The sequence below is a fragment of the Sus scrofa genome, chromosome 6, assembly GCF_000003025.6.
Source record: "Sus scrofa isolate TJ Tabasco breed Duroc chromosome 6, Sscrofa11.1, whole genome shotgun sequence".
NCBI classification, from domain to species: domain Eukaryota; kingdom Metazoa; phylum Chordata; class Mammalia; order Artiodactyla; family Suidae; genus Sus; species Sus scrofa.
In genome coordinates, this window is record NC_010448.4 from 40,601,345 (window position 1) to 40,617,180 (window position 15,836).

The 15,836-nt window shown below is 50.8% G+C and overlaps 1 protein-coding gene across 5 annotated transcripts in view; it reads left to right on the plus strand.

Moving 5' to 3' along the window:
• The window catches only part of ZNF536 (zinc finger protein 536), a 482,257-nt gene that overhangs the window by 309,985 nt on the left and 156,436 nt on the right, over positions 1 to 15,836 (plus strand). For 4 of the 5 annotated variants that reach the window (XM_021094256.1, XM_021094254.1, XM_021094258.1 and 1 more), the window contains one exon: positions 3,809 to 5,386. In XM_021094256.1, the coding sequence (XP_020949915.1) occupies positions 3,809 to 5,386 (1,578 nt within the window). Of the gene's footprint in view, positions 1 to 3,808; positions 14,342 to 15,836 lie in introns of those variants that run through there. The other variant, XM_021094259.1, reaches the window with a different exon arrangement.

Genomic DNA, 15,836 nt, shown 5'->3' on the forward strand with positions numbered 1-15,836 from the left:
GGAGCCTCAAATGCTGGGAATGCGCCATTCTTTTTTCCTGGGACAGCAGAGGCCAAGGTCTATTTTAAACTTTTTTTTTGAATTTTTTTTTGGTCTTTTTGCCTTTTCTGGGGCCGCTCCCGTGGCACATGGAGGTTCCCAGCCTAGGGGTCTAATCAGAGCTGGAGCTGCCGGCCTACACCACAGCCACAGCAACGCGGGATCCAAGCCATGTCTGCGACCTACACCACAGCTCATGGCAACGCTGGATCCTTAACCCACTGAGCGAGGCCAGGGATCGAACCCAAAACCTCATGGTTCCTAGTCGGATTTGTTAACCACTGCACCGTGACGGGAACTCCTATTTTGAACTTTAAAAGAGCAATGAGTTGAGTGAAGAGGGCCTCTCATCACTGTGTGTTTGTGTGTGTGCGCATACGGTATGTGTGTGGTGTATGTGTGAGTGTGTGTATGTATGTTACGTGCGTGGAGTGCGATATATGTGGTATGAGTGCTGTGTGTCTGTATGCGGTGTGTGTGTGTGATTGTGTGTGTAGGGTCCATGTGTGGTGTGTGTAGAGTATGTGGTGTGTGATATGTGCTGTAAGTGGGGTGTGTGGTGTATGCGTATTGTGTGATGTGTCTACAGTGTGTGCATGGTGTGTGTGGTATGAGTGGTTGTATGCAGTGTATGTGTGTGTATTTGTGTGTGTGTGTGTGTGTGTGTGTGTGTGTGTATGGAGTGTGTGTGTGCCTCTTGCTTTAATAACCCTGTGACATGTCTCCTCTGAAAGCCGTGAGAGCAGAGGCTGTGTCTCTTTGACTCAGTTCCCAGCACCAACAACCGTACGTGGGGGCTGGGGGCTCATTGACCAGTTGGTTCATTCAGTTGGGGAACGTGTGAATGAACCCAATGTTTCCAGGCCTGCAGGTGCATCCACGTATGGATGTGTATGTCTCTGGCATCATTCAGGCTTAGGTCTTGACACAGTGTTTAGCGTTGATGGGAAGCCGTGGAAGACGTGTGCTCCCACTTGCCACGGGGTAGGTCGGGGAAGCACGGGTCTCCAGATGGGACACCCGTGCCCAGTGGGGCACAAAATAGCATAAGGTCTCTGGTCTCTGGTCTCCAGTCCAGACGCTCCAAGCACCTCCCAGGGTCCAGAGGTCCAGACTGGCTTCCGTGTCACATATATGGACCTGGAAGGGCACTTCCTAGGGAGGCTCCTAGAGTGGTTCTCTACTCAGGTCCACAGAGGGTGACACGGGACCTTGGAAAGACCCCAAAGCCCAGTCTGCACCTTCAGAACTCAGAATTTCTGGAGGTGCAGGTGGGACCAGGAGTCAGCACTTTTTAAAGCTCCCCCCAGCAATTTCACTTCGGTTTTGCAAAGCGGGCTATTTGAACTGTCGCAATCAGGATCCTCAGGGACATTTACCGAAAGCACCCACTTTGGGCCTCACCCCAGGCCCAGGGGGTCTGAACTGCCCTGGGTTAGTCCCAGAATTGGTGTCTTAAACTCCCCTAGGGATTCTAATGCGCATTTCAGTCTGAGAACCACCACCACCCCAGTGAGCATTTCAAATGCATGTCCCTCGGAAACCCACACATGTCCCGGAGCATCCTTGCAGGCCACCATGGAGGGCAGCCCCCGGCCCCCACAGGCCCGCAGGGAAGGTCTGCATCCTCTCTCTGTAGCTCTGTTGACAAATGCTCATGCATCCTCCATAAACCCTTTGCCAGATGCACTTAATCACTTCCAGGTGCATTTTTGAAATGCAGCGTGAGTCTCATCTGGTACCTGCAAGCCTCACCTCTGCCGACTCCCGCGGCGCTCCTCACCCCGTCTCCCACCAGGATGGGTCAGGATCCCAAGTTCCTAGTGAGTCTCTCCTGCCACCAGCCCCGCAGTCACCCCCTTAACTTCGGGGGCTGCCTCTCCTCCAACGGGCTACTGGACTTCTAGGTCAGACTGGCAGCACTCCGTCCCCAGCGCCCGTCCCACTGAGGGTGTCCTATCTCCAGGGACATGTCCAAATCACAGTGGCTGAAGGGCTTCTGAGCCCAGCATAGGGATTGACTTCAAGACGTGGAGCCTGAAGCCATTGGTACCTTTATGTCAATGGGGATTGAGTCTTCCTCTAGATTCATGTCACTGGTTTAGCCAGAGACAGCGTGACCTTTGCATTTAGGGAAAGAGACCCCTAGGTGGGCCATCCCTGAGGTGTCCAGGGGGAGACCTTCAGGGGCTCGTAGGAAGGAAAGAGGGGCATGTAGCCAGCATTTGATGGAGCCGGCATAGCTTGTCCAAGGCTGGAGCACACAGTCTGGCGGTGACACGGCGTCCCCCGCTCGGAACCTGGGCTGGTGATCCTCTTATTTACAAAGGCCATGCCCTCCCCTCCCCGCCCCCCCCGCCCACACACCCCCAACAAGTGTCTTACCCCCAAATGCCTTATGCCTGGGGAGCTGAGAGTCACAGTGTTGGCCAAGACTACACACGGTAAAAGGTCTCCAGAATACACCATCCATTCTTAATTTGCTGTTGCTTTGAGATCAGTCTGCTTCACAGTAGAGTGGAGGAGGGGGTGGGGAATGCTCGAGTGTCCTCGGAGAAGCAGTTGGGGACGTTGACAGGGTGCAGTTGTGCACAAGTTCGCTGGAACTCTTCACAGGCCCATTCCCTCCAAAGAGCCTTTGGAGGGCAAAGTCTGCAGAGGCTCCTGGATGGCTAACAGATTCTTGGAATATCTTTAAATCCACATCTGTTCACCTTCCCGTCTTCCTCTTTTCCCACAATGCAGGCAGGCCTACGTTGAATGTTATGGGATCGTTCCCAGAGTGGAAAGAACAATAGAAGTTGTGCACTGAATTTAAATATTTAATTCATGAAAATGATCTTATATGTTTTAAAACAGTCTTTAAAGCTATTTTTATTCTCTAGAAAGCGCTTATTAGAGGTAAATTACACATTTTACTACCGGAGCATTAGGTTTGCCATTAGAACAAATTTAAGGCACTACAAAGACCAGTAGATAATGTTAATTTCAAATACAGAAACTAAATATATTTTGTGCCTTTTTATTACTCATTTTCTTTTAAGTTTTATTGACTGCTTTTTATCTTAACTATATGTCTTTACATGCTGCAATCATAATGCACAGTAATGGTATTAATATTTTATAGAATCAGTATTTATAGTTCTTTATTTAGAAACAATGCAGTAGGTCTGCAGATATCTGAGCCCGTCTGGAATGGTGCCCTCCAAATAATGATAAATTACTTGTGCAGTATGCCATTTGCTAATTATATCCATGATTTACTGCAGAGCAAGACTTAAATCATTCATTTCAGTCTTGCGTAACAGTGCCATAAAATTTTTAGGTTTAAAAATGGTTTCCATGTGTATAATTTAAACAAATTTTAGAGCTATTGTATACACAAAATATTGCAACCACCCATTTGTTACATACTTTGTCTTTTTAAACTTCTACTTTTAATGATCACTGTGGTTGAAATTATTATGCTTAATTTTCATAATCATAGCTTTTAAATCTACAGCCGTTTTCACATGTTAGATAAAGAAAAAGATAGCTAATTGTGTGTAGATAGTATGTCATTCCTGAATAGTCCCAAATGGTACAAAATCATTAAAAAAGCTTAAGAGTACGAATTATTCTTCTATTAAAAAACAGTTGTTCTCTAACTAATTATTAGTTTGAGCTGCTTTGTTTCCAAGAACAAATGTTGATCCTTCTAGCCTCGTTCAGCACACCAAAATGAGATTAACACTTTTTTTTTTTTCCTCCTTGTACCCAAATCTCGCAGGTGAGAAACCCTACAAATGTCCCCACTGTGATTACGCGGGCACCCAGTCAGCATCCTTAAAATACCACCTGGAACGGCACCACCGGGAGCGGCAGAACGGAGCGGGACCGCTGTCCGGGCAGCCCCCGAACCAAGACCACAGGGACGAGCTGGCCGGCAAAGCTGCTCTGTTCATCCGGCCGGATGTCCTGAGGGGGGCGTTTAAGGGTCTCCCCGGAATCGACTTCAGAGGCGGCCCTGCATCTCAGCAGTGGACATCGGGAGCGCTCTCGTCCGGAGATCACCCGGGCCAGGCCACTGGCATGTCTTCTGAGGCCTCTTCCGATGCTCTCAAAGGTACCGACCTTCCTTCCAAAAGCACCCACTTCTCTGAAATCGGGAGAGCTTATCAAAGTATCGTGAACAACGGTGTGAATTTCCAAGGGTCCTTGCAAGCATTCATGGACAGCTTTGTCCTAAGCTCCTTGAAGAAGGAGAAGGACATGAAGGACAAAGCCCTCTCGGACCCTCCTTCCATGAAGGTCCACGGGGCGGACGGTGGCGAGGAGAAGGCCGGTGGCAAGGCGGTCCCCAGGAAGTCGGAGAAGTCTCAGTACGAGCCGCTGGACCTGTCGGTGCGGCCGGACGCCGCCTCCCTCCCCGGCTCCTCGCTGACTGTGCAAGACAGCATCGCGTGGCACGGCTGCTTGTTTTGTGCTTTCACGACGTCCTCGATGGAACTGATGGCCCTTCATCTCCAGGCCAACCACCTGGGCAAAGCGAAACGCAAAGATAACGCCGTCGGGGTGACGGTCAATTGCAAAGACCAGGGCCGGGAGGCGAGTAAAGCGGCCCTGCTGCCCTCGGTACAATCAAGCAAAGAGATGGCGCTTCCCAACCTGATGGGGGCGCTAGACTCGGCCTCTGAGAAGATGGCCCCGGGGCAGGTCAAGGAGACGCTGGGGGAGCAGAAGGGGGGCCCGTGGCCCAGCCACGTGGACCCCGCGTTCTGTAACTTCCCCTCAGACTTCTACAAGCAGTTCGGTGTGTACCCGGGCCTGCTGGGCTCGGGGGCCTCCAGTTCCTGCCCCACCCGGGAGCCCGACGGGAAGGCCCCCTCGGAAGACGACGCCCCGATCCTGATCCCCGAAACCACAAGTAAGAACGCTACTGATGACCTCTCGGACATCGCCTCCTCCGAGGACATGGACTCGTCCAAGGGAGAGAACAACGAGGAAGAGGATATCGACACGGAGCCGGAGGTGATGAGCAAGCCGCCCGCCCTCAGCAAGGACGGCGGCGGCGGCGGCGGGGAAGGCAGGGATGCCCTGCTGCCCGCGGGCGCCCCGCAGCCCGTCCAGGGACTGGTCTCCCCTCTCTCCCAGGCGTCGGAGAAGCAGTGGCACAGCCCGGGCCTTCTTCCAGCCCAGGACCCCGCGGCGGGCCTGCCCAAGCCGGAGCGGGGGCCCCAGGGCCTGGAGAAGCCGATGAACGTGCTGTCGGTTCTCAGGGCCTACAGCTCCGATGGCTTAGCAGCCTTTAACGGACTTGCAAGTAGCACAGCAAATTCTGGATGTATCAAGAGGCCAGACTTGTGTGGTAAGTTTTAGAATCCTCTTCCTTTAGTTCATTTCCCAAAACATCAGTGCTGATGTGTGCATTTTTTAAAAATGGGGTAGACGTCTCCCTGAGCAGATTTTTGAACGACACATAAGCCACCATCCCCCGTCTCTGCTGTATATGCAGTGTAGACAATCATGAGAGTCAACTTCATTTAGAAGTGCTGGACCTCTTACTTTTGTGTTCCAATTTGCATTGTCATGCTCTGAAACGCCTGTACGGAAGGCACGGAAAAGGGGGCGGTGTCTCCCAGCGGGAGCTACTCCTGTTTTTTAATCCGTAACTTGGCGGTTGGGGGGTGGGGGAGAAAACCTTACAAAACAAAAAGTAAAAGAGACATGGTAACTTGCAAACTTTTCCGCCTTTTCACCTTATGCATAAGATGCCTAAAGACCAGTCCTTACTGCTTTGCTAAGCCAAATCTGCTTTCTGAAACTCTTCTTCATAATGACGTAGAGGATACTAAAATCATATCACACTAGCCACAGTGTAGAAATAAAGCGGCCCTCTCTCCAGATCGGGAGATGGTTGTGGGGTGTTTGTGATGCATCTTGAGACATACCAAATGGCAGTTACTGTGACTTTGGCCTTCTATGATTGCCTTCTGTCCGTCCGTCTCTTCACCTGTCTGTTGTTCTAACAAGAAATGTACCTTGTGAAGCCCCTGGTTAGCCGTGATGTGATCCCGTGTGTCTTGGATTTATGCCTGCCTGATCTTGTTAGCAAACTGGCACTTCTTTACCTCCTTAAGGAGTATGGTCACCCCAACGTAATTCCCTATCGGAAAAAGTAACAATAAAATTTGCAGCCTAGAAATGCATCAAATGAGTGTCGTCATGGGCTGGGCGGGGGGGGGGGTCAAAGTCACTCTGTTGGCACCCAGATATTTTTATTCGAAAGCCTTTCTCTGCATCAAAGCTCAGTGTGTTCTTCTCAGCCCCTAACACCCACACCAGAGACAAAGGACCATGGGACCTCTCCATCTGTCCTCTGTGAAAGGATGTCTGTGATTTGACTTCACTTGTTGAACAAAAGGAAGGAAGGAAGGAAAGGAGAGAGAAAGGAAGGAAAATGGATGGAAGGAGAGAAGTATTTAACTTCTGAATCCTGACATTCCTTTTAGCACAGAATGGGATTCAACACGCTGGAGTCGGTTCATAATTTAAACTGATGTATTTCTTCCTTCCCCATCCTTCCCTAATTCACTAAGAACTGGATCAAGCAGTCAGAAATATATTTTTGAATTGTCAAAAATCACTAAACGGATTTCTGACAGCTCAAAAAAATATTGACAGTTCCTTATGCTGAATGATTCATAAGGCCCCATTAACCAGCACCCCCAGATCTATTTTTAGCCACATACAATTCATTACTTTTGAAGCTGTTAAAAACAATATTTAAAAGAAAGAGAAAAGGGTTTTATGTCAGTCCAATTTTTTTTTTTTTCTTTTCTTCCGGGGGAGTGATATTTAAGTCTTTTTTTTTTTTCTTTTTTTCTTTTTTTTTTTACTGTTGTTTTAAGGTTGTGATTGGAGTGCTTTCTTTTTTATTGTTGTTTGGGGATTTTTTTTTTTTTTTCCGTCTATTTTCAGTTCTTTCAAATACCTACATAGGACCCTAGTCCCTGCCAGGAATCCATGCATCAGAAAAGATCAAAACCTGGCATGTTTATAAGCTCATTATTATTGAAATGAGCTCATATTACCCCTATTAATTTTCCCATCCTCCCATCAATGGGGAAGGAAGGCTGCCTGCCTTTGAGGAAGCTTGCCCACTTGTGTCCTTTCGCGCCAGGAGAGGGTGGAGGGGAGGCAGCTTCGGGGAGCCCTTTCCTCTGAGCTGTAGCTTTTAGGCCCTTTGACCCCCCTCCCCCGAACAGCACCTCCCCACCCTGCCCTGACAATTCCAGGGTCCATGCAAAAAAACCTTCCTTGAGTCAGCCTTTCAGCCCTTGGGCAACAGATCCTGAGGTGTAAGTTGGGGCCCCCCCGCTTCTGAAAGGGGAGGGAAGCTTCTCAGGCCAGCCAGGCTAAAAGGCACCGTGGTTCCTTCCCCCGAGGTCTATGCAGATCCCACAGCTCCACCTTGAACTCGTGGTACGGTGGTGCCAGAACCACCTCTGGTCGGAAACTGCCCGTTTTTAGACGGCACAGCTTCCGCGTTTCAGTTGATTCTCGTTTCTCCCTCATCCTCTCGCGTTAGCTTGGGAGCAAGGAAGGAAGGTGCTCTCCTCTGGCCTTTGCGTTTGCCTGGGCTGGGCTGGAGGCCCTGTCCTGGCGCTTCCAGGATGGGTCTGACTCTGTCCGGTTTTCGGTTCCCCACTGCCCTGCCTGGCCCGCTGTCATCCAAACCCTCTTCCTTCTGGCTGCTGGGATTCAGGAAGGCCAGGCATGTCCATCCTTCCTGAGAGTTGATATCTGGGAGGAAAACTTTAAACCCACTGAGCTCCAAAGGGGGCATCTGGGGGCGTTTTTCTTATGGTCTGGCTTTCTCTCTAGCATTGCAAGAAGCCCAAATGATCGTTGAAAACGCCCGTCTCCCATCAGCTTGACTTTGCGAGGTTGGAAATGAGAGCGACATAGCAAGGCAGCTATTGCTAATGTTTATTTCCTCCCCTCGGCTCCACTCAGCGTAGATGTACATTTCCAAACGGGCCCACGAGCTTGATATCTGGTTCCGTCAAGAACCTGGGCTTTGCCAACGCAAAGAATGATTCTGATGTTTCCAATATCACAGGAGAGTGTGGGGTCTGATTTTGTGTGGTGGGTAAACCCAGAGCCCTCCTCTGATGGCCCTGGAAACAGCTGATAGGAGGAGCTGATACCAGTCTGGGTGTGAAGTGTTGGAAGAAGCATCCATAAAGCTCTTGTTTAAATCACTTAAATACCCTCTCCCCGCAGAGCTCAGCGGCTCTGCTGACACATGCCGGTGAGTGGAGAGGGTGGCTTCTAGCCCTAAGTCTGTGGGTGCTACTTGTGTTGTCGGCTCTACTTCTGGGTGCTTCCTTAATTCTGTAGACCTCTGGGCCTCCAGCTCAGGGACCAGGGGTCCTGGCCAGTGTGCACGACCCACTCCTAAGCCAATGCATTTCCCTACTCTGATGCAGAAGAGGGAGACAAACAGGAGAGAGGCCAATGGGGGGGGGGGCGTGTAGTGTCAACAATGTTGACAACTTGACCATGAATCTTCAAAAGATCCTTCCAGGAGTTCCCGTTGTGGCTCAGTGGTTAACAAATCCAACGAGGAACCACGGGGTTGCAGGTTCGATCCCTGGCCTCGCTCAGTGGGTGAAGGATCCGGCATTGCTGTGAGCTGTGGTGGAGGTTGCAGATTCAACTGGGATCTGGCATTGCTGTGGCTGTGGTGTAGGCTGGTGGCTACAGCTCGGATTGGACCCCTAGCCTGGGAACCCCCATATGCCATAGGAGCGGCCCTAGAAATGGCAAAAAAAGACAAAAAAAAAAAAATCCTCCACAGAGAACAGTGCCTTAGCCTATCCGAGGCCTGTTACAGATGACGCCGAGGAGGATACTGGGCATGGGTTAACCCAAGATGGATTAAGCTAAAGGACATACACTGTTGCTTCTGGAATAGCTCAGGTCCCACTTGTCATAAGATGTCTTCCAGATTCCAGGCATGGCCCGCCTCTTTTTGTTCTGTTGAAGAACATAAGGTACAGGAATTCCCATCGTGGCTCAGCAGAAACGAATCTGACTAGGAACCATGAGGTTGTGGGTTCGATCCTTGGCCTCGTTCAGTGGATTACGGATCTGGCGTTGCCATGAGCTGTGGTGTAGGTCGCAGGTGCGGCTCGGATCCCGTGTTGCTGTGGCTGTGGTGTAGGCTGGCAGTTCCAGCTCTGATTAGACCCCTAGCCTGGGAACCTCCATATGCCGCGGGTGCGGCCCACAAAAGACCAAAACAAAACAAAACACATAAGGTACAGGGGCATTCCCATGCCATCAGAGAACTTGGATGTGCCCTTGGTTTTATTGGAATGGATTTGACCTTGTTTTCATGATGGGACAGGATCCACATGAGTATTTAATAAGGGGGTTGGTGGGGCCAGGGCAGACCAGGGCAGCATTCACATCCACTGACAAGAAAGGCAGACAACCCCTTTGTCCAGCCAAGAAATCTGATGAACCGTTGGGTCAGCCAGTAGCTTGGAGCCGTGAGAGAGCTCTGGTGTGCCCCGGACAGCCCAGAAGCTGGTCTGCACAGTGCCAGTGGGACTGGCTGCGTGGCACCAGGTACAGAGCTTGCCTTGCTCCAGAATTTGTGGATTTGGAGGGCAACCTTTACTTTAGCTTTTGGAACTGAGACAGATGGCTGCAAGCCATCATGTGTTGAGTCTTGCAAATGGCGTTTACTCTGTATCCTCTGGTGAGTCCAGGGGTAGGGGTGATGGAGAAGGAACTAAAGTCGAATTAAGGGAAAGGGAGTGAGATGAGCATGACTCCTGAACTCTTGGAAACCGTGCTTTGGAGTTCCCGCCACACAGGGAAGCTGGGCTGAGCCAGGAGCATCTATCAGCTTCTCTACCATGGGGGGGCAAGGCCCTGGTGTGGTGGCTGCCAGATCCAGGGACCCACCAGGTGGAATCGAGTAAGAAGAAGGGTCACCAACAGCAATAGCCTCAGGATTTCCAATTAAGAGGACCTGGCTTCCCAAATTATGCCTGCACCTAGGGGTTCTCTCATAGCAATGAGGGAATTAGGACCTCCCTAAAAAAAAAGATAGGATCCATGGAAACTTCAAACCTCTTTACCTTATGTATTCTAAAATGTGTGTTCAAGTGAACCAGGTTAGCAGAGCTGAATTCTTTTTTTTTTTTTTTTTTTCCCCTGCTCTTTACGGCTGCACCTGCAGCATATGGAAGTTCCTGGGCCAGGGGTCCAATCAGAGCTGCAGCTTCCAGCCACAGCCACAGCGATGCCAGGTCCAAGCCACATCTGTGACCTACACCACAGCTCCCGGCACCATCCCTCACCCACAGAGCGAGGCCAGAGATTGAATCCGCATCCTCATGAATACAGGTTGGGCTCATTACCGCTGAGCTATGATGCGAACTCCAGAGCGGAAGGCTAGATGTGACTTCCATCCTCCAAAAACCTCTCCCATTTCTGAGCATAGGCAGTCTGAAAATAGTCACCTTTGTCCCAGCAACACAGTCGAAAGCAGGATTAGGCCACACACTTTTCTTAGAAGGCCAGAGAGTAAATCCATGACGCTTGAAGTCCTGTGGTCTCTGCCAGGCAGTGCAAAGCAGCCAATAAGCAATAAGGAAGCACTTGGGCGTAGCCATGGTCCAAAAAAACTTCAGTTATTAACACAGGCTGTGGGCTAGAAGTGGCCCACGGGGGCTGGTTTGCCAACCCCTGTGCTCCTGTAAACAAGGTGGTGCGGCTCTGGTCACCCTAGGCAAGATGGGACAACTGCCCTCTGCTAACGCCACCTGCCAGTGAGACGACGTGCGCAGGACCCATCTCCTGCTATTTAAAGCCAAAGCCGGAGGTGCAAGAGATCTTCCAGAGAGAGAGGACTTGGAGACCCAGGTGGCCTGGTGTAGCTGTTTCTGGAAGGTCTCATCTCTGCTTACACGCTAAAAACTTCCAGAACACCCCTTCCATGACTCATGGTGAGTCCAGGGCTGCCCCTCATCATGGCCAAGGTGGGCAGAACAGGAAGAGGCAGGAGCTCCGTCTTGGCCTTGAGGTGAACTTGATGGACAGAACATGAGGATAAAAAGAGATGATGGATGGAGAAGAGCTCGGATAGATGGCTCTCCATTGAGCTGGTATTTTATAGAAGAGCTGCTCATCCCCCTGAGACTGTCACAAGGAGTTGATGGCAGCGCCCACACGTCTTTTGATTGCGGTAGTGCCTTTAGCCCTGAGCAGGTCCACATCTTCCTTCCCATCGCGCCTGTGGAGACACGTTTTATTTCTTCGTGTCTGCCACACCCAGGCATTGATAACCCCTCCTTAGTGGGTGGGAAGTTAGCTTGGAAGGCAGTTCTGGCAGTTTGGGGATGACGTCCCATTGCAATGGCATACCATGTCTGTTTCTACTCCATCCTCCTGATAGAAGGCAAGTGCTTCGACAAGGAGAAATAAGTCCTGCCTTCTCAGTCTTTGGCCAAGAAAGAGCTAAGGTCTGTGGTCAGCTAGGGATTTCCAAGCAAGCCGTGGCAGGATATGCGAAAACACTGCGAGCGATGCATCCAGGCAGAGGACGATGCGCTGAGGGTGGAGCCTGTGACAGTGGGTACATTGTTGGTCTTGTGGATGAGCCCAGGTTCTAAGATGTGGCCCTGAAGCCAGCAGGTTGGAATGAAGCAAGGAGGTTACATGAGTTAAACAGGCACAGGAAGAGAAGCACAAAAATCAAAACCACCCCATATAAGGGGGAGAGCACTTAGCCGAGGAAACCCAGGGACTCGCTGCTGTGGGGTCTTGTCTGCGGAGCTGCCGTGCTGTATCTACAGCCAGATGAGCCATCCTCCTCCTCTTCCTCGGCTTCCTGAGCTGATGCTCCTGCGTCTTGGCTGGCAGAGACCGTGGAAACTCTTTTGCCCTCATTTTCGTCGCTCGACTTTAGCATTTACAGGTTGGCTGTTGACGCCCACGGTCCAGCCTGCTCTCACTCATAGCGTGTGTCCAGGGCCTGAGGTTAGGTTACATCAGTAGGGAGGACCCTTTGGCTCATCCTGAAGTCCAAGGGCAGATCCTTTAAATGAATGCAAGTCGCCACCTCATCCTGCCCACTCTGCCACTGCTGGGTTGCCTCCCCACGAGTCTGCGGAGCCTCCTTTTGACTCCGGGGGGAACAAAGCACAGGTGCTGTCCCCCAGGGTCTCCCACAGAACTCAGCACCCCCGGGCAGGTTCTCGCCTGCCCTTGTCCCTAACCAGGCCCTGTGCACCGTGTCGAGGAAAAGGCAGCCTCTTTGGATAGCGGCCCCTTCCAACTCTTTCGTCTTTCTGCTCCTCCTCCCCTTCCCTCTCTTTAAATTAAATAGGGACTGCCACTGACGTGATGTCGTTTGCACTGCAGGATGACAGAACTGTTGTGTGAATACCATTGTATTTGCCAAATGGTCCACTCGTCATTTCAGAACAAACAAATGGATGGTGTCTGTAAGTCGGCAAACACTGGTGACATTTAGCCTTGTTTATGTTCCTTTCCTTTTGCTGCACATTTTTGGCTCCAGAAGCTACTGGCTGAATCAACAGTGCCTCCGAAGCAGGAGCAAAGTCTGGTAGCTTTCATTTTGGTTGCCGCGTCCCTTTTCTCTTTGGCTCGCATGATACCTCCTGACCAGGATCAAGCCCGGGGTGGGAAAAGAGACCAAGGCAGCTCTTTGGTTCAAAACCTATCTCCATATAAACCATATTTTTTTCCTCCCTGATAATGCCTTCAAATTGGGAGGGAGGAAGAGAATGCTGAGAGGAGAGAGTGCTGTCAGAACAGACAGCCACATCCCCCTGGGAAATGCCAACTCTCCAGGCAAGCCCAGCCACCACCACGTGCAATAGGAGCGGCGTGACCCCATTGCTGTGTTGAGCTGGGTGCCGGTACCCGGGGCTTAAGCTTTGGCAGCTACCTTCTCAGGCTGCTGACTCAAAGTCATGGCTGGCACTGACAGCCTTTGAGATACAGACCCCATCTTAACCGCGGATGGAATCAAGTTCTTTCTTTTTTTCCTTTTCAGATCTTCTGTGCCAAGCCCAGGTTTCAAATACGTAGTAATTATCTCCTATTACCTAGCGCTGATCAACAGCACCTCTCCATCTAATTGCCAACCTGCTCTAATCACTGAGACTATTCTTGCTTTAGCCAGAGACGGAAGGACCAACTTTTATAAATATTGCTTTATTGTCCTTATTCCATTAAACAATCAGGGACTGTGGCCCTGCCCTTGCTGTCAAATGCCTCTAGCGCACACGGTTTCTGGATTGTTTAATGAATCTGCACATTTTCTTGCAGGTAAGTGACAGCCCCTGTTCTAGTCGGTCTAGCTGGACTTGCCCTTGTCTGTTCGTGCACCTCGGTGGCTATCTGCAGCTTGTAAATCGTGTAAAGTCAAGAGAAGAATGTATACACATATGTGTGTTGAATAAATAATTACCATTGGCATAGGTATGTGTATACACATGGCACACCAACCTACAGCGTATATAGCAAAGAATCAGGGAGGCTAAAAATATTGCCCCATATGTTCCCCCATTAGCATAGGATGGGGAAGCCTTAGTCACTTGAATGGGAGAGAAAATTCGCTCAGAGTCCTGCATCCTGCATGACAAAGGCTGGTGGATTTGAGGTCCCTTTACCCGTGAAAACCCTGAAGCCCCCCCCCCCGCCCCCGTACACACAGACACACACACACACAGATAACACACACACACTTCAGCACAGCTTCTGGAGGTGGGCCCTACAATGGTCTTTTGGTGGCATTACTGCTTATGTCTGATTGTCCTGTATTTTGTAACACTTTAGAAGAATACGGCAAAGTGCAGTAATTACCTTTCTCCATAGTCTTTAAGCAGTGATATTGCTAGTTTAATATTGTGTTGGGTCGTCTTATTAACCGGGAAGAGATGACAGTCAAATTTCAGTGAACAGTTACCTTGCCCTCCTCTCCTTAAACACGGCGATTGCAGCGAAATGTGTAAACGTGTAACCGGGTTATCGTGTGCTTTGGCATAGAGTATTGTTGAAGTAATTAGACGCTCTCTTAAGGTATTCCTGGTAATGAAGGCATGTAAGTTATAATCATTGTAGCTTTCTGAATACGTGTCAAACTATATCTTTAAGTGTGCTGTATGCTGAGTTACAAGTTAGGTCCTTTATGAATGGAATGTAAAACAATACTAAAAATGCTTCAATAACGTATCTTGGTATTGCTAATAAAAAAAAAGCTGTGAAACATTAGTGCAGTTTGGAGTCATTATGTTAATTTACTCTGCAGCACCCTCTCACCCTCTGACACCCCTCTGTCTGTTGGAAGCCTCCACAGGACATTCAGGGAAACTAGCCGCGCCGATCCCTGGGCTGTCTGCTGGCCAGCCTTCTGCGTTTTCCACCTCTCTTTAGGTGGGCTCCCCCCCATCCCCCCATCTCTCCTCCCATCCCCCCCCACCCCGTGCATTACAATCCCCCAACATGCAAATGTCAAGGCACCCCCCAGTTAGGATGTGGGTGATCCCTGGCAGGTGGGGGAGAGTGCTTCTCTCCATATGAGTGATTCTCGGGTGGGTGTCTAGACCTCACGACGGCTCAGTGGGCGTTCAGTCCCTCACACCTGGACGGAAGATGCAGGACCAGCCTGCCTGCAGCCAACCTCACCACCTTCTTCCCATCCTGTGAAGGGCAGTTTTAAATGCAAACTTACTTGGAATGGCTGGAGTGGGGCATGTTTTTGCCCCTTTCCCCCACCTCCCCAGGGATTTTTTTGGTTGTGCCCCTGTCTGTGGTGACAGGCTTCTGCCCCCCGGCCCCCGCGCTCCCCATCATGGTCGCAAGTATGCAGGAAGGAAGGGTTTTGCTTTTCTTTTGCGTGACTTAATTTTTTTTTTTGGTTCAGGAGCGGCAGGCCCCTGCTGCTTCAATGGTGTTTCCAAGCTTCTCGGATTGGGTCTGTTTTATAAACGTCCAAATTCCATAAACACCCTGCTCCCTGTTTAACTGGTCCTGGGGCTGGGGGGGAGGTATGACCATCCTTTGCCAGAATCCCAAGCCCCAAGCCTGGCCCCCAGCCTCCAAATAAAGAAAGGGTCCTGTGGACCAGGGGAAGGAAGCCCAGAAGTGTCCCTTTGACTAAGGCTGATTTAGCATCAGGACAAGTGCCTCCCCTGGACTGCGAGGAACCTTCCCTCCAGTCTTTCCCATGAAAACCATGGATGTGATTCCGGCCCCAGAGACCCTGTGCTTCAGGATCAGATTGTCTCTGAGAGATTCTGAGTCTGAGAACATGATTCTGTTCACGTGAAGCTGCGAACATGCCCTTCGGGTTCCAGTGGAAAACGTTGCTGGAGCCCCCAGTGCCCAGCCAAGGTAAAGTGAAGCTACCCCAGCCATCAGGTCCCCAGTCCTCATGGCCACACAGCCCGGACCAGCTTCCGCCACCAATGTGCAGGCACAGCCTGAACACGCAGAAAGGACTCCAGGGAAGTTTCGTCTTATTTCCAAGGCCACCTGAGTCTGGGGAACTGCCCTTGAGACGAGACCTCGTCTATGCCCTTTCCTGGGTCCCCGCCTCCTGATGGCTCTCCAGGGCTTGTGTCACTTCCCGAGGCACCCCAAGCCTCTGTAAGGGGGTGTCAGGTGTTCCCGCCACCAGGGCTGAAGCCACGTCGGGTTTAAGAAGCCACACTTGCAGCTCCCTTCGGGGGGCTCACCGCCGTCCACTCTATGTAGGCAAGGGG